The following is a 23,482-nucleotide window of genomic DNA, read 5'->3' as shown; positions in this document are numbered from 1 at the left end:
ATAAAGATCCTCAATAATATAATCAGCATATTTCTCATCAGAAACTCTGCAGCCAGAAGGCAGTAGGCTCATATGTGCAAAATTCTGAAAGAAAATATTATCAACCAAAAATCCTATATTCAGCAAAACCATCCTTCAAAAGTGAGGGAAAAATTAGGACATTCCCAGATAAACGAAAACTGAGGGAGTTCATGGACCACTAGACCTGCCCTACAAGAAATGCTGAAAGGAGTCATAATTGAAATGAAAGGACACTAGACAGTAACCTAAAGCCATATGAAGAAAAACAGATCTCAGTAAAGTTAAATAATGGGCAATTATAACAGCTAGTAATAGCGTGATTCTGTTTGTAACTCCACCTTTTGTTTTCTACATGATTTAAGAGGCTAATACCTTTAAAAAATATTAGTCTAAACGGTAGTATTATTTTAACTTTGGTTTGTAACCCCATATTTTGTTTTCTACATAATTTAAGAGACTAGTGCATTTAAAAATACAACTATTTGTTTATGTTCTTGGATACTGTGACATCAGTAACTGAAAGGGGGTGAGGACAGATCTGTAACATTTTGACATGAATAACTAAAAGGGGGTGATGACAGATTTGTATATTATTGAAGTTAAACTGGTATAAATTCAAATTAGAGTGTTACCACTTTAGGATGTTACATGTAATACACATGGTAACCACAAATAAAATATCTATAGAATTATACACAAAAGGAAATGAGAAGGGAATTAAAATATTTCACTTCCAAAAAAAAATCAGCCAAACACAAAAAAGACAGTAATGTGAAAAAATGAGGTACAAAAAAGCTAAAAGTCATACAGAAAACAAATAGCAAAATGACAGAAGTCTCTCCTCATCAGTAATTACTTTAAGTGTAAATGGATTATACCCTCCAGTCGAAAGACAGAGATTGGGACTTCCCTGCTGGCACAGTGGTTAAGAATCTCCCTGCCAATGCAGGGGACACAGGTTCAAGCCCTGGTCCAGGAAGATCCCACAAGCCCGTGTGCCACAACTACTGAGCCCGTGTGCTGCAACTACTCAAGCCCGCTTAGCCTAAAGCCTGCGATCCGCAAGAAGAGAAGCCACCACACTGAGTAGCCCTCACGCTGCAACAAAGACTAACCCCCACTCACCGCAACTAGAGAAAGCCCATGCATGCAGCAACAAAGACCCAACACCGCCAAAAATAAAATATAAACAAATAAATAAATTTATTTTAAAAAAAGACAGAGATTGGCAGAGTGAATAAAAACATATGACCCAACTATAAGCTATCTGCAAGAGACTCACTTTAGATCAAAGATGCTCATAGGCTGAAGAGCAAAGATGGAAGAAGATATTCCATGCAAATAGTAACTACATAGCAGCATTATTCATAATAGCTAGAATGTAGAAGCAACCCAAGTATCCACTGACAGATGAATGGGTAAGCAAGATGTGGTATATTTATACAGTTCAGCCTTAAAAAGGGAGAAAATTCTGACGTATGCTATAACATGGATGAACCTTGAGGATATCATGCTAAGTGAGATAAGCCAGCCACAAAAAGACATATACTGTATGATGCCACTTGTATGAGGTTCCCTGAGTAGTCAAATTCATAAAGAAAAAAAATAAATGAAATGGTGGTTGTCAGGAGTTGGGGAGAAGGAAGAATGGAGAGCTGCTGTTTTGTGAGTTCAGAATTTCAGCTTTGCAAGATGAAAACTGTCCGGAGGTAGACTGTGGGGATGGTTGCACAATAACATGAAGGTACTTAATACCACTGAACTGTAGATTTTAAATAGTTAAGATGATAAATTTTATGTTATGTGTATTTTACCACAAAAAGAAAAAAAGAGATGTCACTAACAAACTAAGAGAGAAAAGGTTTACATGGAGAGAAAGATAAGTCACTGAAGGAAAATGGCAGGGAAGTGCTAGAAGTGATGTCTCAGCCAATTGTTTTCTGAATCCTTGTTAACTCACTCTTACTCTGAGTTTGGAAAATAAGCTTGAACCCCTGGCCAAAAGAGCATTTCATGGAACTGGATATCAATACTTAGGGCATGGGCTTCCCTGGTGGCGCAGTGGTTGAGAATCCGCCTGCCGATGCAGGAGACACGGGTTCGTGCCCTGGTCCGGGAAGATCCCACATGCCGCGGAGCGGGCGGGCCCGTGAGCCATGGCCGCTGAGCCCGCGCGTCCGGAGCCTGTGCTTCGCAAAAAAAAAAAAAAAAAAAAAAAAAAAAAAAAAAAAAAAAAAAAATACTTAGGGCAAATTTGTGTTTGTGGTGATGGAATTATTTCAAAAATCATTAAAGGATTTATTTCATCTTATTCAGGGTAATTTTTATTTACTCTCTGTGTGTGTAGAAATTAAGAACATCTAAGAAATTTAAGAGGCAATATTATTTTTGCAATCAATCTACCTAGATATGTTTTATTTTTCCTTTGAATTATTTTATTTTCCTGGTATTAATAGGTGGTTTTTTTCTTTCTAAAGATAAAATGACACGTTTCCATTGTTGATATCTGCTCTTAGCATTTAAAATATTCAAGCCAGTGTATCCAAACTTGACACAGTTTCTAGTATGCTTAAAAATATAATTACGTTGTTGTGAGAATCAAATGAGGTAAAATATGTAAAAATGCTTTAAAATATATTATTGAATAAATATAAGGTATACTTTTTGCTGTAGATATGGTTGTAAATCTAATTTTGGAAAGAAAAAGTCTTATGAAGTGGAAATTTGTAAAATAAAACACGGAGTTGTGTATAACGTGCAATAACTTCCATTTAATTCCTAAAGGTGCTGAACTTTGGGTAATTCGATTAAATAATCATCATAGTAATTCACTTATAGAAATATGCAGATTCTGGGTGTGCACATAAAATAAAATGGAGGTTTCTATAGATATTTGAACAGAAAATGAAACACCCAATGATTTTTTTTAGGAAAGGAAAAGTCAGAGTTTTAAAAGTAAGGAATAGGAACCTGCTTCAAGATGGCAGAGGAGTAAGACGTGGAGATCACCTTCCTCCCCACAAATACATCAGAAATACATCTACATGTGCAACAACAACTACAGAACCCCTATTGAACGCTGGCAGAAGACCTCAGACCTCCCAAAAGGCAAGAAATTCCCCATGTACCTGGGTAGGAAAAAGAAAAAAGAGACAAAAGAATAGGGACAGGACCTGCACAAGTGGGAGGGAGCCTTGAAGGAGAAAAAGTTTCCACACACCAGGAAGACCCTTCATGGGTGGAGACATGGGTGGGGTGGGCGCGGGGGGGGGAAGCTTCGGAGCCGCGGGGGGGAAGCTTCGGAGCCACGGAAGAGAGCGCAGCCACAGGGTGCGGAGGGCAAAGCGGAGAGATTCCCGCACAGGGGATCGGTGCCGACCAGCCCAAGAGGCTCGTCTGCTCACCAGCCGGGGCGGGCGGGGCTGGGAGCTGAGGCTCGGGCTTCGGAGGTCAGACCCCAGGGAGAGGACTGGGGTTGGCGGCGTGGACACAGCCTGAAGGGGGCTAGTGCGCCACGGCTGGCCGGGAGGGAGTCCGGAGCTGCCGGAGAGGTCAGAGATCATTGTTTCAGGGTGCACGAAGACAGGGGATTCCTGCTCCGTGAGCCCACAGAAGGCAGAGCACCGCCTAAGCGAGCTCCAGAGATGGGTGTGAGCTACGGCTATCAGCTTGGACCCCAGAGACGGGCGTGAACCGCTAACACTGCCACCACTGCCACCAAGAAGCCTGTGTGCAAGTGCAGGTCACTACCCACACCCCTCCAGGAGCCTGTGCAGCCCGCCACGGCCAGGGTCCCGGGATCCAGGGCCAACTTCCCCGGGAGAACGCACGGCGCGCCTCGGGCTGGTGCAACGTCACCATGGCCTCTGCCACCGCAGGCTCGCCTCGCATTCCAATTATGACTACCGTACCCCTCCCTCTCCCCGGCCTGAGTGAGCAAGACAGCCCTAATCAGCTGCTGCTTTAACCCCCTCTTGTCTGGGCAGGAACAGATGCCCTCAGGCGACCTACGCACAGAGGCGGGGCCAAATCCAAAGCTGAGCCCCGGGAGCTGTGCGAACCGAGAAAGGGAAACCTCTCCACGCCGCCTCAGGAGCAGCGGATTAAATCTCCACAATCAACTCCGTGTACCTGCATCTGTGGAAAACCTGAAGAGACAGCGAATCATCCCAAATTGAGGGGGTGGACTTCGGGAGCAACCGTAGACTTGGGGTTTACTTTCTGCGTCTGACTGGTGTTGGTTTTATGTTTATCTTAGTTTAGTTTTTAGTGCTTGTTGTCACCAGTGGATTTGTTTGTGGGTTTGGTTGCTCTCTTCTTTTTTTTATTTTGTAAATGTTATTATTTTTATTTTTTCATTTTTTCTCTTTTTGTGAGTGTATGTTTCTTTGTGTGATTTTGTCTGTGTAGGTTTTCTTTTACCATTTGTCCTAGGATCCTGTCTGTTTCTTTTTTTTTTCTTCTTCCTTTTCTTCTGGGCCGTGTGGCTGACAGGGTCTCGGTGCTCCGACCGGGTGTCGAGCCTGAGCCTCCGAGGTGGGAGAGCCGAGTCCAGGACACTGGACCACCAGAGACCTCCCAGCCCCACGTAATATAAATCGGTGAGAGCCCTCCCCGAGATCTCCATCTCAACATTAAGACCCAGCTCCACCCAACGGCCAGCAAGCTCCAGTGCTGGATGCCCCATGAAAAACAACTAGCAAGACAGGAACACAACCCCACCCAATAGCAGAGAGTCTGCCTAAAGCCATACAAAGTTCACAGACTCCCCAAAACACATCACCAGACGTGGTTCTGCCCACCAGATGGACAAGATCCAGCCCCACCCACCAGAACACAGGCACCAGTCCCCTTGATCAGGAAGCCTACACAAGCCACTGAACCAACCTTAGCCACTGGGAGCAGACGCCAAAAGCAACGGGAACTACAAACCTGCAGCCTGTGAAGAGGAGACCCCAAACACAGTAAGTTAAGCAAAATGAGAAGACAGAGAAATACGCAGCAGATGAAGGAGCAAGGTAAAAACCCAGCAGACCAAACAAATGAAGAGGAAATAGACAGTCTACCTGAAAAAGAATTGAGAGTAATGATAGTAAAGATGATCCAAAATCTCAGAAATAGAATGGAGAAAATACAAGAAAAGTTTAACAAGGACCTAGAAGAACTAAAGATCAAACAAACAATGATGAACAACACAATAAATGAAATTAAAAATACCCTAGAAGGAATCAATAGCAGAATAACTGAGGCAGGAGAACAGATAAGTGACCTGGAACATAAAATAGTAGAAATAACTGCTGCAGAGCAGAATAAAGAAAAAAGAAGGAAAAGAATTGAGGACAGGGCTTCCCTGGTGGCGCAGTGGTCGAGAGTCCGCCTGCCGATGCAGGGGACGCGGGTTTGTGCCCCGGTCTGGGAAGATCCCACGTGCCGCGGAGCGGCTGGGCCCGTGAGCCGTGGCCACTGAGCCTGCGCGTCTGGAGCCTGTGCTCCGCAACGGGAGAGGCCACGACAGTGAGAGGCCCGCGTACAGAAAAAAAAAAAAAAAAAAAGAATTGAGGACAGTCTCAGAGACCTCTGGGACAACATTAAATGCACCAACATTCGAATTATAGCGGTCCCAGAAGAAGAAGAGAAAAAGAAAGTGTCTGAGAAAAATATTTGAAGAGATTATAGTTGAAAACTTCCCTGACATGGGAAAGGAAATAGTCACCCAAGTCCAGGAAGGACAGAGAGTCCCATACAGGATAAATCCGAGGAGAAACACACCAAGAGGCATATTAATCAAACTATCAAAATTTAAATACAAAGAAGAAATATTAAAAGCAGCAAGGGAAAAGCAACAAATAACACACAAAGGAAATCAAATGAAAACATTATCAAATATAATATCTACATGATAGCAAACAAAAACGAGAATAGTCGATATGTGGGTCTTGACCCTGAAGAATAATGGAGATAGGAGAAAGTGACAACTTAACATTTTACATCATCAGTCATTCAACCAACAAGAGTTTACTGATTACCTAGTGTGGCGCCAGGCGCAGTGGAGCTGGGGTACAATGTGAACAAAACAGACACGGACTCTGTCCTCAAGGGATTTGAAAAAGACTTGAAATTCATCTCATCTCGGTATCTGCAGATGCTTAAGCCACCTTTGCAACATCCGCATTGAGCAGTTGTGTCCAAATCCTTGGATTAACGTCCAATTTCCTTCCTCAACAGACATTTATGTTCCAGGTTCTGGGTACTGGGTACTGTTTGGAGAACCGTTAGGAATAGAGCATCAAGCAAACCCGGTAAACAAATTACATCCCTCCTGTACTGCTCCAGCTGGAAAGTTAAAGACCTCTCGCATCTAGAGTTCCACATGTGATTTAGCTTCTGCCAATCAGAGGCCCCCGTGTGAGGCTTAGATTTGTAAGTGGGTTAAGTGGCTCTAGAGGGGCGGGGCCTGAGGTGCCCACTTGGCTGGGGCAGAGCCTAGCATCAGCGTCATCCGTGCAGTTCCAGGGGAGATGGTGCTTCCACGATTGTGTAAGTTAGTGAATACCAGGTAATAAATCCCAGACACAGCTGAGCACAGACTGATACAGCGTTAATAACCCAATGCTTGTGCCTGTGGTTTGGCGGGAAGCCCTCTCCACTGCTGTTCCCGGTGTGATTCTACAATATTGATTGTGCAAGTACAAAACACAGAAGATGAAAACCAAAGTCCTGTTTCTTTCCTTCTGCTTTCTCTTTCCAACAATAGATCAGACGTATAACAAATAAAATCTGGAAGTCACGCAGACCTGTACTGTCAATTTTATCTTCCCTGTTATAAACTTCACGAGTGGTTGAATTATTAGATTGAACTCTTGAATTCTGACTGCATAAAGAAACACATTGCTGAGATTTGATACGAAGTCATAAAGAACATGACTATTTGACATGTGTGTACCCTGAGGTCAGCAACCTATATCTAAAGAGTGCCGGGCACATAAATAAAACAGCAAGAAATCATGGATTTACCGTACAAGCAGAGCTATTTCTAAGCGTCAAGGTTATTAAGAATGGAACTCTAATAGCTTCATTTGAAAATTGACATGTTTATTTCAGGTATCTGCATTTCCCAGGATAAAATGTTCTTTTGAGTCTAAAGTTAAAATAACAACATGCAGGTGTTTACAATCTAATCACAGCAAACTTTATTCATAAAGAGATGTGATAGTTTAGTCATTCACTAGGCTGTGATCTGCTCAGTGAAATTGGACACCATTTCAGATCTCAGCTATGATACTTATTTCGGAAAACACTTGGAAAATGGGCCAGGAATGTTTCTTCAGTGGAAATAAGAAAGGTGGCATGCAAATGCTTGAGAGTCATTTAGGGATATTGAAGAATAATTTTTAATCACCTGATCTGATAAATTGAGAAAGAAAATTCCACTTTGTCAGATTTATAAAAAGGGGTAGTTTAATTGCTTTCAGAGAGAGTTTAGAAGTGGTTCTGCGTAATGGTAAAGAAATGAGTTTGATGGTTTCCTTATTTTGATTTGCAGCTCCATAAAACATTTAGGAAATAAAACCATCCTGATCCATTTGACAGAAAGTAATGTTTTCTTTCTCAGACTCCCAAATTACTTTGCGATCCTTTCATGACTATATCACAGTCTCTTTAGAATGATCAGATTTGTGTAAATATCTTTTTCTCCCTGTACGTTTATAAGCTCCTGAAAGACAGGTATCATCTTAATACCCAGATACTTCTATCACAGAGCCTTGCAAAGTATGTATCAGTAAATAATGGGTGTTAGAGATAAAATCGTCTTTGTGTAGATTAATTTCGTATTTTAATTCCTAAAGTACCAAGACTTCACTTTCCAGCTGGACAGCAGAGTCAGCAGAGACACTGGGCAGGTTTATCCAATGTCTCCAAATCATAAAGTATTCAATGTCCAGAAAGGTCGGCCTTTCTGGAAAAATCCTTTGGGTCCTAGAGCCTGAACATTCCTAGCTAGCTATCTTTGAGTAGACAAAATCGGAATAGCTTGGGGGTTCATGTTTACATGGGGAAGCATTTATCGGGGCGTGTGTGTAGCACTCACAGTGCACTCTGTAGAAGGCAGGGTTGTAACGTGAACACGGACACAGCCCGAAGGAGGCCACCGAGAGTGGTGGGGACATGAAGGAGGGTGTGTGATCAACCTAAGGTATCCGCATGTAAATTTCACACACACACGCACACATCACTGTGCAGGCCAAAGAAAACATGTCTGAAGGGCAGCCCGTTTTTGACCGGCAAAGAGCAACCTAGCAGATGGAGCCTTGTGTCCTTACATAGATGTTGGGATGGGTGAGGGCCATGAGAGCAGCAGACAGAGTTAAGTGGGTTGGAGCTAAAGCAGACGGACAAGCGGACTGGTCCCGGAAGAGAATGGTACCAGGGAGCAGGTACAATGGAGAAAGGTGAGAATGAGGTTCTCAAGACACCCTTGGGAAAGACGCCCGTCCTGCCCAGGGCTGGGCATGATACAGAGAAGCACGTGCTCCAGTGCACGTTCTCCGGCTCCCTCCCTTCCTGGTTGTGGGACCGGATCACGTCCAAATGGCACCTTCCTTATGTCTCACAAGAGGGTCATAACAGCATCTCCCTCATAGGGGTATTATGATTAAATGAGAAACAACTTAGAACGGATCTCAACTCATGCCGTGTTATATAATTCTCTTTACACTTGGTAATGTCTTACATGTGCATGTGTGTGTTCATGTGTACATGCGTGTATAATTTATACAATTCTTTTTATATTTCTTAGAATCATACCCCACCGTCCGCCTAAATCGATGCACTTTCTCTGACACAGACTCTGGAGATTTGTTCTTAGCTTTTTACTTCCGCAAGAGTAAGATTACACTTCAGTACGTTTTTGGATGAGAACACTCTCATTTTTCAGGTCTGGATCACAATCTTCTACTTATTTACATTTTCAGACTGCATCAACCTCTGAGGAGCAATGCACTTTTTTGTGTGTGTGTGGTATGTGGGCCTCTCACTGTTGTCGTGGCCTCTCCCGTCGTGGAGCGCAGGCTCCGGACGCGCAGGCTCAGCGGCCACGGCTCACGGGCCCAGCCGCTCCGTGGCACGTGGGATCCTCCCGGACCGGGGCTCGAACCCGCGTCCCCTGCATCGGCAGGCGGACTCCCAACCACTGTGCCACCAGGGAAAACCGCAATGTACTTTTTAAGTTGCCTCCCTGCTGTGTAAGGTGGTACTTCTTCTATCGGTCCTAAAATAGTCGCTTTTATGCCTCAAGAAGTTCACTTTAGTTCTAGTTTTCTGGAATTTGATTATCAAGCCTGTTTATTTTAACCATGTCCTTAGTGATTTTATTGATTCCAATTTTATTTCATTCTGCAAGTCCTAGACCCTTGACTATATCCAGGCTAAAATCTTGTTCATTTAGTTTCTTTTTTCTAGAAATGCTATACCTTCACTCAGCATCCATCAAAGGAGTCCTGGATTGAGCCCCAATTCATGCCCCAGACACGGGTGAAAGAGACACCCATAATGTCACAGAACATTTTCTACACACTGATTTCAAGCAGGGAAACCACTTATAATTCTACCACCCTACCACCTTTACTGTCTAAATTCACTTTAAAAATGACTTCATCTATGCAAAGTAATTACAAACATGGTCAAGGAGACACTGGCCCAAACATACTGCCACATGAACTTGTGTGCATTTGAAGTCATTTTCAATGCACAGCAAATCGTGCGATTAATCCACATTTATGTTCCATGTAAATTTGTTTTATTTTTGGTAATGAAGCCTGGAGGAATGATTCTTGAAGCATCATAACAGCATTGACTGACAGCTCCCTAAGTGCTGTCTCTCTTATAGCAGACATAAATGACAGCTCGTGGGTAAGGAGCGCGGGGTAAATGGATGGGGGTTGCACTGAGCACAGTGGGGTAAAAAGCCAAAGAAGGTATTTGTTCTAGTTCTTATTTATTAAAATTCAATCAATATGATAAAAGATCTGAACTTTGGGAGAATAGATTTACTTGTGGGCTGAGACAGGTTCAGTTCTTAAACTGTTAGAGCAGCTTGATATCTAGTAATTATGTACTAAAATTACCTCGTATAAATATTTTTAAAAGCCAGTGAAATTTACATTACTCATTTTCATACCCCATGTATAATGTTTGTTTAGCTGGGAGTGGTCTATATAACTAGAGCCTTTTAATGTTGTAGATTTAAGTTATCAAGTTATCTTTTGTGGGCAACCGCCTGTGTAGATTAAGTTAAAAATCTGGCCACATTAAAAACAAGAATCCTGAAATGCCACTTCTAGGTATATACCCCAAAGAATTAAAAGCAGCGACCTGAACAGATACTGTACACTCATGTTCATAGCACCATTATTCACAAGCCCAAAGGCGAAAACAACTCAAGTGTCCCTTGACAGATGGATAAACAAAACGTGGTCTATGCATACAATGGGATATTACATAGCTTTAAAAAGGAATGAGGGCTTCCCTGGTGGCGCAGTGGTTGAGAATCCACCTGCCGATGCAGGAGACACGGGTTCATGCCCTGGTCCGGGAAGATCCCACATGCCGCGGAGCAACTAAGCCCGTGAGCCATGGCCGCTGAGCCTGCGCGTCCGGAGCCTGTGCTCCGCAACGGGAGAGGCCACAACAGTGAGAGGCCCGCGTACCGCAAAAAAAAAAAAAAAAAAAAAAAAAAAGGAATGAAATTCTGACACCTGCTGCAACATGGATGAACCCTGAAAACATTATGCTAAGTAAAATAAGCCAGTCACAAAAGGGAAAATGTATGATTCCACTTAGATGAGGTAAATATAATAGCCTAATTCACGGAGACAGAAAGTAGAATTGTGATTACCAGGGGCCGGGGGACAGGGAAAATGGGAATTGTTTCATAGGTTCAGAGTTTCAGTTGGAGAAGATGAAAAAGTTCTGGAGATGGATGTAGTATGCAACAATATAAATGGACTTAATGCCATTGAACTATACACTTAGAAAAGCTTAAAATGGTAAATTTTATGTTACGTATCTTTTAAACACACACACACACACACACACACACACACACACACACACACACACAAGATGGGTAGGAAACTGCCAGATGATCAAGATGCAAAAGGGCCTTGTCACTGGATTCAATGTCATGGAACCTGACCTCCTACTAAATAACAAATCATAAATTCAAACAATAAAATAACAAGAATCCTGAATTATTTGGAGGGCTGGGCTTCACCCCCAGATATAATAAGTCTGGAATGGGCCCCAAGAATGTGCATTTTTAACAAATTCCCAGGCGATTTAGTTATTTGTTGCTATAGAATAAATTGCCCCACATTTTTGTGGCTTAAGACAACATATATTTGTTACCTCATCATTTCTGTGGTCCAGAAATCTGAGTTCCCCCAGACTGGGCACTTCAAGAAAGAGTGGGCAAGCAGGAAGCCACGGTGACGAGAATTCAAGTGTCCACCAGCCTTCCACTTTATCCTATCCTTCAGAGGCGGGTCATTAAGTCCAGCTCACATGCAAGGGCAGGGCCCCATCTCTTGAGGGGAGGAGTATTAAAACACTGTGAATTTTTTTGTTTTTTAATTTTCATTTTATTTATTTATTTTGGCTGCGTTGGGTCTTCGTTGCTGCGTGTGGGCTTTCTCTAGTTGTGGTGAGCGGGGGCTACTCTTCATTGCCGCGCACAGGCTTCTCATTGCAGTGGCTTCTCTTGTTGCGGAGCGCGGGCTCTAGAGGCAAGGGCTTCAGCAGTTGCGGCGTGTGGGCTCAGTAGCTGTGGCTCGTGAGCTCTAGAGCGCAGGCTCAGTAGTTGTGGTGCACGGGCTTAGTTGCTCCGCGGCATGTGGGATCTTCCCAGGCCAGGGCTCGAACCCGTGTCCCCTGCATCGACAGGCGGATTCTTAACCACTGCGCCACCAGGGAAGCCCCACTGTGAATGTTTTAAAACCCAATCCATGGGTGCATCACCAGGACTGCTGGAAGGAAGCGCATTCCAGGCGAGAGGAGGACAAGGCAGGGGTGCAAAGGTGGGACCGCAGCAGGGAGAATTCCCAATTCCAGCAAGGGGAGGTGTGCTTTGTCCAGGGGGCAGTGGACAGCGCAGGGAGAGATTACGCTATAGGGTAAGCTGGTGCCTCCCCCACTAAGGTACTCTGGAAAAAAACCCATTCATTTGGGAAACCTTAATTTAAAAAGGAAGCTACTTGATTTTTTTAAAGATCTTTAGAAATCAAAATAATTTATTCATGTAATTTTTTAAATTGAAGCATGGTAAACTAAAGTCAAGGTAATAAATCTTCCGTGGTAATGGTTTAAGGGCAAGCGATGCTGGCTTTCTTCACATCCCTTCCTTCACTCAGAGGAAAGGCAGATCACCTGTTCTGGAACAAGCCGGTGCAGTTCTGCGGGAGGGAGACTGTAGTCAGTCTCACAATCTGCAGGCAGGAGGTCCAAGATCAAGGTCAGCAGGGTTAGTTTCTTCCCTGTGAGGGAGAATCTGTTCCAGATCCTCCTTCCTTGTGTCTGGTGGCCTCGGGGGGGTGGGGGGTGGGGGTTCCACGGCTTGTAGACAGCCATCCTCTCCTTGTGTCTTTATGTTGGTTTTCCTCTGTACATGTCTGTTATTGTGTCTAAATTTCCTTTTTTTTAGTAAGCAATGCTGAAGTTCCTGCTCTGGGGGCTGCACTGCTGAGGATCACTGGTCTAATACACCCTTGTTACACTGATGAGAAATGCAGGTTTTCCATAAGCGAAATGACCACCAAGTGTCAAGAGTGAGTCCACGGCAGAGGGCTCAGAGGGGAACTCTGATTTCTTGATCCACATTTTATGCACTTTCCCTGAAGCATACGGTGTTTGGTCATCTTTTTTTTTTTTTTTTTCCTGTGCCGTACAGTAGGACCTTGTTGTTATCCATTCTGTATATAATCGTTTGCATCTGTTAACCCCAAACTCCTACTCCACCCTGCCCCCACCCACATTTGGCGACCACAAGTCTGTTCTCTATGTCTGTGAGTCCGTTTCTGTTTGGTAGATAAGTTCATTTGCGTTATACTTTAGAGTCCACATATAAGTGATATGTGGTATTTGTCTTTCTCCTTCTGACTTACTTCACTGAGTAGGATCACCTCTAATTCCAACCATGTTTCTGCAAATGTCATTAGTTTGTTCTTTGGTCATCTTTGATTCAAAGTTCTCTGAAGATCTCAGTTGTCTGTGGACTTATCAAGCCTTCGTGTTTTTTCTAGACTGAAGTTTTCCATACTGATCGACAAAGCTCTGCAGTTCCAGGGACGCTTTCTAGGAATCTTTTTTAAATGTGTGTAGGTTTTTTGTGTTGTTACAAAATAATTTGATTCTATGAACATTTTTATACGTGTATCCTGATATATTGTGCAAGAATTTATGCAGGGTATATATACCTAGGAATGTAATCAATAGATTGTAGGGTGTGCTCATCTTAACTTTAGATCATTGATTCATTGATTTCAGGAAAACTATATCAATTTACACCCTCACCACCAGCATCTAACACTTCCTGCATTCTCACAACTCGGCAACACTTGGTGTTGTTTGTCCAACATTTCAACTCTCCTGATATTTACCTTAGAATCTGCTCTGAGAACCAAATTCTCACATTTACATGACTCCACCACGTTGGACTGCTGGGATTTTATGATCCTGATATGGGACCGAGGATGCCTGTTGCCTCTGATATAACAGGTGCTCAGTAAACGAGAGAAAAATTAAATGAATCTAAGCTGTAGCTGTTTGGTAAAATACATTTTTTTCATATTTTAAATATTTATCAGTACATTCCTGATTCCAATCTTTCCTTCTGTCTCCAAATTATGCAGCCAGTGTCAACCTACAGTTACATATTTCTTCCCAAACTCAAAGGTTACACAGGAAATTCAAAGCAGCAATCCAAGGGTTGCCCCTAGAGGTGGGAGATGTATTACATTTGCTTTACTGTAATCTAGTAAAAGATCATAACATGAATCTTAGAGAAAAAAATAAAGAGAAATAAACTTCCACAATTCCTAATCTTCATTTCAGTACTTAATGTATTTTTCATATGCTCCAACATGTCATTTAAATAAAATGATATAAATTCTGCTTCTACATACTTATTTGATTGTCTTGGTGAAATTTCCACAATTAAGTTAAAAAACTTTTTTTTACTATGTGAAGGAACTGCTGTTTAAAGACATCTATTTTAGTAAGTTATAAAGTCTTGGTTCCCGAATACTAGCTCATGGGTCTCTGCCAACTTTTTTTTTTTTTTTTTTTTTTGCGGTATGCGGGCCTCTCACTGCTGTGGCCTCTCCCGCCGCGGAGCACAGGCTCCGGACGCGCAGGCCCAGCGGTCATGGCTCACGGGCCTAGCCGCTCTGCGGCATGTGGGATCTTCCCGGACCAGGGCACGAACCCGTGTCCCCTGCATCGGCAGGCGGACTCTCAACCACTGCACCACCAGGGAAGCCCATCTACCAACTTTTGATGAAAGTCTCGCTAGCCTAAAAGGTAACAAAAAGAACGAGAACGAGCTTTGCGTACACATAAATGCACTCCATTTGAAGGACCACACTTCATTCCAAGATTATGTCACTTCTACCTTCTTAATATTAACATGTTCTGTGTTTTACGAAATAGTGATGATAGATGACATTGATTTGCTTGACAGCTTGACCTCAGATTTTCCATATGCATGTGTGTATTTGCGTATTAATTTTACTGATCCTTCGAATCTAAGTGTTTGGAAACCCTTTAAGAGCGGCTTACTACATCCTGTAATATGTATTTCATAGAAAGCGCCCTGGGAGTTACTGTGTGGAGCAAACAGTAAAAAAAAGCCCCAGAAGGCAAGCCATGCTCATCTATATTCATACCCATTTATTTAGTTCTGATTGAGTTTCCAGGGAGGCTTAGTACTAACAGTAAGGGGGTGACAAGCAAAGACAAGTGTCTGTCTTCGCAGGTTTAAGGGTTAGCCTGCGCTTCATACACTTAGGAAACAACCAGTTTCCGGAGGAAGGTGGAGACACTGGACCCCGATCCACGTGGGACGGGAGGAGGAGGTAAAACCCATGCCAGGAAGGGGTCTGCTGGGAGCAGAGGCACGGAGCTCGGTCCTACTGCGCGGAGAGAGGAGCTGGCTGATGATGGAGCGTGAAGACAGGGCTGCACAGGGGAGCCGGCGCTAGAGCAGGCTGGACGTGGGGCGGAAGGGCTGGCGAGACAGCCACGTGGCAGTCGTTCCAAGGAGACTCGGGGAGCGACCGACTACAAGACGCGCAGAAGATGCGCCAGGGCAGGACGCAAACCCACCACCCTTCGCTCGGTCAACACCGACCCAGGGCCGGGGTCGGACACGCCCCGCGGGCTCCCGCACCCAATCAGCGACGAGCCGCCTCTGGCCGCGGGACACGCCCCCTGCTCCAGCGCCTCTTCCCGGCAGCCTCGAGGCTTAGCGCCTGCGCAGTCCGCAAGCTCCGCCTTTTCGTCCTACTGCCGGCGCCTCCGGAAGCCAACATGGCGGCTCTCCGTGTGGTAGATGGTTCGTGCCGGCTCTTTCTTGGGGGTAGGGTTAGCTTTGCTCGGGGACAGGGCCTCTGGAAAGCCGCGGCTGCTAAGCTGCAGAGAACTCCCAGATGCCAGGTAAGGCCTGAGAGAGGTGGGAGTGCTGGTCCCTGGAGCACGCGGATGTGGAGACGGCGCCGTCGCGGTCCCCTGGCGTCTCCGCGCCCTCACACGGGGCCCCTGGGGTCTTAGGTGCTCAGCAGCGGTATGAGGTAGAGAGAGGAGTGGGATTGCCTTGTGGTGCCCACCTTGGAAGTTGTTGCTGGTTTTCTCAAGGTGCAGTTAGGGGGAAGTTATCTGAGACGGAACTAGAGCGACCCCTGCCTTGACCCGCCGCCCGGGTGGGTTATGCGTCCCGCCCTGCGCGCGAGCCCCGCGGTCCAGAGGGCGGAGGTGGATGAGAACCGGACCCCTGCAGGGATCCGAAGACTTAATACAGAAAGTCGCACAGTGGAGAGGAGAGAGAGCGACAGTTTTAAAGTGTCTTGCATCTGTGCCGTTTCCGTTTTCTTAATTTTCCCGGTACTTTGAGAGATGGAGATCACAACTTCTAAATTAAATTTAATCCTGAGGGCAGTGGGAAGCCAGGATGCTAGCTTCACAGCTGATTGGATGATGATGCGATTTACTGACATGGGATCTGAGTAGGAGGAACGAGATTTGAGAGGGAGGGGAACGAGCTTAGTTTGGGATATAATTGTGTTTATTAAATAGTTATATTTGGGATGTCCAAGTGGAGATTTCCGGTAAATCCATAGATAAGCAAGTTAAAGAAGGAAGCTGATTTACAAGTCTTCTGTTACCCTGTAGATGGTAATTGAGGTCTTGGAAAGGAATTAGATCATCTAGGGGAGGTTGTAGTGAATGAGGAATAAGCAGAGGAATCGGACCCTGAAGGACAAACGGCAGAGGAAGAAGAGCCACCCAAGAGATTGAGACTGACCTGCCAAAGAAGTAGGGGGAAACCCAGACAGTGTGGAGGCATAGAAAACAGGAGAGTGTTCCAAGGAGGGACAGTGATTGACAGTACCAAATACTGTAATGAAGTCAAGTACTGTGATCAAAAACTGTTGAAAAAGGAGTGCCATCTTTTTGTTGTTGTTTTTTTGTTTTTGTTGTTGTTTTTTTTTTTTAGGGCCTCTCACTGTTGTGGCCTCTCCCGTTGCGGAGCACAGGCTCCGGACGCGCAGGCCCAGCGGCCGCGGCTCACGGGCCCGGCCGCTCCGCGGCACGTGGGATCTTCCCGGACCGGGGCACGAACCCGCGTTCCCTGCATCGGCAGGCAAACTCTCAACCACTGCGCCACCAGGGAAGCCCCAGGAGTGCCATCTTTTAAAAAAATCTCCTTTCTTTTATGTTTTAACTCAGATCAACCAGTCCATCCATTTATCCATCAAACATTTGTTTTTATTATTTTTTAGCTGGAAAATATGTTGGAAATTTTTACTTTTTTCATGCATCTCTTTTGAGTGTATCCTTTCCGTATACGCATAATTTCCTATAAAAGGGACTGTAGCATACAGAATGTTCTTATTGTTGACACAAAGTGGGGGAGGTGACAGAGTTGTTAATTTCTGCTCCATCCCTGGAACTCCCAAACCTTTGAACGTATGTGTCCTTCTGTGTTTTTCTCGATGTTCTTTTAATCATAGACATGCGTGCATATGCATACTTTCAAAAAATGGATCCTGTTCTACTTTTTGCTTCTTTAACTTACATGTATAGCAGAAATCTCTCCAAGTCACCTATTACGTGTGTAACTGCTGCATAATATTCTGTGGTATGAATGTAAAGTTAATTTAACAGTTGATGGGTATGTGCTTTGTTTCCTTTTTCTTGCCACTAGTAAAGTGTTTAGTAAACATCCTGGTGTAATTCTTACTACATCAAGTGTCTTCTATCTGATGCTTTTATTTCTGTAGGAGAGAGTTCCAGTTGTGAGGTGATTGCTGCAAAGGATGTGTACTTCTCAGTAGGCGTTTAATAGATGTTTTCTTTATAGTTGTATAGTTCTCCAGAAAGGCGGTAGCAATTCACAGTCCATCGCTGATGTAAAAGCATGCTCTTCTTTCCAGCTGCATTAGGTATTATTATTTTTTTCAGTAAGGTGGGTGAAAAATGATTTCTCTTTGTTACTTTAATTTCACCTCCCTGACCACTCCTGAAATAAATAAAGCTTTTCTTTTTTTTTCACCCATATGGCAGATGTTTACTGAGCACTTCACTTGAGCCAGGCACTGCGAAGTAAATAGATAATTGAAGTCAAACAATTACTACACGGTACCCACGCTTAGCACTCTCAAGGGATGGTCCTGAGATGCTGAATCCCCAAATTCCTGAATACCTCCACAGCACATGTGTTAGCACATGCAGTACAGCTCAGATACAACTGAAAGATTTAACTGACCCCATCAGACCCTTAATGGTTCCTTCTGCATGGCCAAAGACATTTATAAAGCTTTTTTCCTGGCACAGAGCTTATCTGTCTTAAATATTAGCATTTCTTCACTTCCGTCTCCAGTATTAATCATTATATTTCTTTTAGGGGCCATGTTTCGTAAAACAGCAAAGTTTTTAATCACTTTATGAGTTGCTGAAACACTACACCTGTTTTTTGTTTAGTTTGGGTCGTAACCGATTAGTTATGAAATCTCATAAGAGGTTAAAGAAGGGAGTGGAGAGAATAGAATAATTATAATAATCAGTGCATCTTATACAGGGTATTTTTGCCTTTTGTTTATGTGTATATGTGTGTGTCCTAGGGGGTGATATAAGCAGTAGCTATTACTGTGGGTCACAGTCAAAAGTGTTTGAGAGACACTGATGCAAAAGGAAAAAGAAACAAGTTCTGTCAAGCTGTGGCTGCTGGCTACTCAGTTGGGAAGCTCTCCAGTAGGTTTTCTTCTGCATACCAGAATTGTGGCATACATGTTTCATGTTAATGCCTCAGTACAAGTGCAGCTGAGTGTCCCAAATGTGGGATGGAGGAGGGAATATTACTTGGGAATGGCCAAATATTTCTGGTTTTAAACCCGTGAATATCAAGGATCTACACACAGTGTACTGTGAGATTTACAACGGTAAATACAGAAAAGCACAGAAGTGCAGTGCCTAATACAAATGAGTTGTGATGGGTAGAGTGGTGGCAGCTTCTCAGAGGAGGTGATGGGAGAGTCAGTCAGGAGTTACGTGAGAAAAGAGAGGTGTTCTGTTCTAGGAACATGCAATAGGTCCACAAGGGACAGAGATGTACAGAGTCGGTGGATTCTGGCAACAACAAATAATTGGATATAGCAATTATAATTGGTATCATAATTGGTGACAGCGGTGGGACAGGATTAGAAAGTGTTTGGCTATGTGAAGATACGTGAGTTTTATTTATTTTTTAACTGTCATAAATGAAAGTAGTTTTGGCTTTATTATAAGCAGTTTGACAGTCATGGTGTGATACAAAGGTTACCCATGAATTCTTAACGCCTGTCAATATAATTTTATGTAGGAATGCCAATTTATTTTCTGTAATATTTATGACTTTCATAGTAAGAAAACGCAGTAGACCAATTTCTGTTTTGAAAACTATTACTACAAACATCAATATGTCCTCTTTATTTTCCAATAAGCACTTTCTTAGTGCTTAATTCAGTTTTTACTGAGCCAATATGCCTTTGTTGAATTGCACTGTCTGTCAGGGAAGGATGAAGGATAACATTTGGTGCCTTAGCCCTTGTATATTTTGCTTTTGTTCTGAAAACATTGCTGTCTCTGTCTTAAGGATCTGTTCTTTTCACCTCTCACCTTGTGGGCTCCTGGAGGCTATAATGTTCTGTATTTATCACAGCATCCAGTTGGTTTCACAGCAGGGTCTTAATAAACTACTGGCAATTGCTAAAAACTCTTTGAAAAGCAAATTTAAAAATTGACTGGGGTTTGTATCAGATACTGTACAGCTCTGTAAATTAGTTGTGTTTTCCCCCAGATAATTTTTGACTTTTAGAAATCGCAGTTTATTAGCCGTGGAAAAGAAAACCCCTTTGGTAGCATAACACCCTTTGAGATCTCATCCTGTCCTTTTAAGGATAGATTTAGTGCATCCCCCGTTGCTTTAATTATGGAAAACACTGGGTTATTAAAATTTGCATTTTCCTTATGTAGTTTAAAAAGTTCTTATTTAAAGAAAGCTTGAGAGTAGCTACGCCCATCGTTCCCACCTCTCCCTGCTTACGAAACTCGAAACTCGAAACTGGGTAAGCGAACTCTCCTGTACCCTGCTTTCTTGTTGTAATTGGGTTGCTGAGTGATGAGGTGTTTAGTGCTGAATAACGAATTACCCTCAAATTTAGCAGCTTACAACAACAGATGTTTATCCCACGGTTTCTGAGGGTCAGGATTCCAGGCACGCTACCCTGGGCCTTCCGCTCAGGGTCTCCCATAAGGCAGCGGCCCAGCTGTTGGTGGTGGCTACGTCATCTCGGGGCCGGGGCTGGGAGTCCGCTGCCTGCACACTCAGTGTGGGTGTCAGCAGGATTCACATCCTTGCCGGCTATTGGGCTGGCTCTTGGCTGGGCCCCCCCTCAGTTCTTGCCCTGCGGAGCTCTGGAGGGCAGCTCACCACATCTTGCTTCCCTCAGGTTAGTCAAGAGAGGATGAAAAAGGGGGAAGACAGTCTTTTTGTAACCTAATCTGAAAAGTGACGTTCTACCGTGTTAGTGGTATTCTCTTCTTTAGAAGCAAGTCTCTGTAGGTCTGTCTGTGTCTTCTGTTTGAGAGTTTCTGTCTGCATGTGCACTTGCCTCTTTTTAAGGGAGTGGCGTTTTACTCTTCGTTCGTTGTGTGTCGACTATCACAGCAGCCGACATTGACCAGTCGGTATCAAATGTGGATGTTTGTAGCAGACACAGAGGTAGCGTATCACTCACAGTTATTTTTATTATTATTATTTTTAATGTGTTGAAATGCTAGTAGTTTCAACTACTTTGTAAGCAGAAGCTTTTAAAAGCAAGCTTTCTAGCAGGGAACAGTTGTCTTAACAAGCCTTTTACCTTGTCTCCAGACTCCTGCCAATTGAGTACCATAATAAAAAGAGAGTTGTTTGAATGTCTTGTTTTATTTAGAGACAGTGGCCTGTAAGATCATTGTTTAATTTAAAATCTTTTCTTCCATTTGTATTTTCTCCTAGATATTAAGGTTAAGACATACCACAGTTGTAACAACAAGGAAAAAGGTTGCAGCCTTAAGACATGAAACTTACACAGTGGATTTTATTAAAAAGCAGATTGAAGAATTCAACATAGGAAAGAGACACTTAGCCAACATGATGGGAGAAGATCCAGAAACTTTTACCCAAGAGGATATTGATGTAAGTACAGTTACTCTGTTGGAAAAGTAATTGTTGTAGAGTTTTAAATACTGAAAGCTGTCAGACTGTCAGAATAAGGAAAAATGCCACTCTACTATTTTGCAGGTTGGAACTGTGGTTTCAGAGAGATGCTACTCTGTATTTGAAGCATTATAAAGTATAGTGAGGTTTAGATTTTAACCAGAAATGGATACTTTTCCTTGATTCCAAGTCACAGGAGCCACTATGAATGTTTATACACAATTTAGAAACATTTATCCTGTTGTGTAGTCTTAAACTCAGCTTTCTTACAAAATGATAAAAGGAATGAAATGGTAAGTTTATAGGAACAAACCCATAAGTGAACCCAAGCCCAGAGTGTTTACCAGCCTAACTGTATATTTGACTTTTCAAAGTGAGGGTGTGTTCTAAATGATTTGGGAGCAGGGTTAAAATTCTGTTCCTGTTCCACCTAGTGCTAGCACTCTTACTTTGGTCTTCTTTTTCAAGGTCGTTTTGTCTACTGTCTGCCCTTTGAATTTCCATATGGATTTTACAATGAGCTTGTCAGTTTCTTCAGTGAGCCAGCTAGGACTTTGATAGGGATTATGTTGAAATCTCTAGATCAATTTTGGGAGTATTGCCATCTTAAGTCTTCTGATCTGTGATCATGGGATGTCTTTCTGTTTATTTAGATCTTCCTTAATTTCTTATTGTGATGTTTTCCAGTTTTTAGAGTTTGTTTGGCATTTCTTTTAAGTTTATTTCTGAGCATTAATTGCTTTTTAAAGTTATTCTATTGTAAATATAATTGCTTTATAGTTTTTTGGTGGATTTCTTAGGGTTTTCTACATATAAAATGTTGCCACTGACAAATAGAAATAGTTTTAGTTCTTTCTTTCCAATCTGAATGCCTTTTATTTCTTTTTCTTGTCTAATTGCCCTGGCTAGGACCTCCAGCAAAGCTGAACGGAAATAGTGAGTGGACATTCTCACCTTGTTCCTGATCTTAGGGAAAAGCCTTCAGTCTTTCATCATCAGGAATGATGTTAGCTATGGGTGGTTTTTTTTGGTTTTTTTTTTTTTTTTTTGGTGGTACGCGGCCCTCTCACTGTTGTGGCCTCTCCCGTTGCGGAGCACAGGCTCCAGATGCGCAGGCTCAGCTGCCGTGGCTCATGGGCCCAGCCGCTCCACGGCATGTGGGATCTTCCCGGACCGGGGCACGAACCCGTGTCCCCTGCATCAGCAGGCGGATTCTCAACCACTGCGCCACCAGGGAACCCCCTAGCTATGGGTTTTTATAGATGCTCTTTATCAGGTACTGGAGATTCCTTTCCATACCTGAGCATTATTATCATAAAGGGGTTTTGGATATTGTCAACTTCTTTTTTTTTTTTTTTTCTTTTACTGAGATGATATCTTTTATTGGTGTGGTATATCACGTTACTTGATTTTTTAAAAATTTTCTTTATCTACTTTATCTTTTTTTTCTTTCTTTATTTACTAAATTAAAATAGGCATGACTGTCTCCATGTTATTCTTAGGAGTAAGGAGACAAATACAAACCCCAAAAAAGTTTATGACATAACAAATCACAAAGTCAGTTGTAAAGGACAAACTTGTTTTACCTGTAATTTGTTCTGGGAATCATGGAAGCAAATGAAGATTTTTGTTTTTTTCTTTAACATTATTCAATGAAACGTTACTTCTTAACAGCCAACCCTTTTAAACAAAGTGTTAGATGTCAGTTACGACTCAAAAGAATCAGAGATTTTAACTATATTTTAAAGGATATGGGTTATTTATTTATTATTTTTTGCATTAATTGACTTAGATGTTAAACCAACCTTGTGTTCCTAGAATAAATCCCATTTTGTCAGCGTGGGTCATCTTTTTTATGTGTTTCTGGAATTGGTTTGCTAGTGTTTTGCTGAGGATTTTTGCATCGAATTGATACTTATCTGTATTTTTCTTTTCTTGTAATGTGTGATTTTGATATCAGTGTAATACTGGTCTCACAGAATGAGTTGGGAAATTCTCTTATTTTTGGAATTGTTCGTGAAGAATTGGTATTAATTCTTCTTTTTTTTTTTTTTTTTTTTTTTTTTTTTTTTTTTTTTTTTTTTGTGGTATGCGGGCCTCATTGTTGTGGCCTCTCCGTCGTGGAGCACAAGCTCCGGACGCGCAGGCTCAGTGGCCATGGCTCATGGGCCCAGCCGCCCCGCGGCATGTGGGATCTTCCCAGACCGGGGCACGAAACCGTGTCCCCTGCATTGGCAGGCAGACTCTCAACCTCTGCGCCACCAGGGAAGCCCGGTATTAATTCTTCTTTAAATGTTTGGTTGAATTCATCAGTGAAGGCCTCTGGGCCTGGGATTTGTGTGTGTATTTCTGATTTTGATTTTTGATAATTACTGTCTGCTTTTAAAAATGGTCCTCCCTTCTCTCCTAGTGACCTGTGTGTCCCTGAGTAACTGTTCTCAGGAAGAGGATCCC

At 43.0% G+C, this 23,482-nt stretch overlaps 1 protein-coding gene across 2 annotated transcripts in view; it reads left to right on the top strand.

Annotated features, from left to right (window-relative positions):
* Window positions 1-15,553: 15,553 nt before the first annotated feature.
* MRPS9 (mitochondrial ribosomal protein S9) overlaps window positions 15,554-23,482 on the top strand; it is a 47,263-nt gene continuing 39,334 nt past the window's right edge. Inside the window, exons 1-2 of one of the 2 annotated variants that reach the window (XM_059079546.2) lie at window positions 15,554-15,729; window positions 20,828-21,007. In XM_059079546.2, the coding sequence (XP_058935529.1) occupies window positions 15,604-15,729; window positions 20,828-21,007 (306 nt within the window). In that variant the 5' untranslated portion in view covers window positions 15,554-15,603. The remainder of the gene's footprint in view (window positions 15,730-20,827; window positions 21,008-23,482) is intronic. The other variant, XR_010835316.1, reaches the window with a different exon arrangement.

This window comes from Kogia breviceps, chromosome 11 (assembly GCF_026419965.1).
Source record: "Kogia breviceps isolate mKogBre1 chromosome 11, mKogBre1 haplotype 1, whole genome shotgun sequence".
In the NCBI taxonomy this organism is placed as follows: domain Eukaryota; kingdom Metazoa; phylum Chordata; class Mammalia; order Artiodactyla; family Physeteridae; genus Kogia; species Kogia breviceps.
The sequence above is the reverse complement of the archived record's forward strand: the minus strand, read 5'-3'. Positions and strand labels throughout refer to the sequence as shown.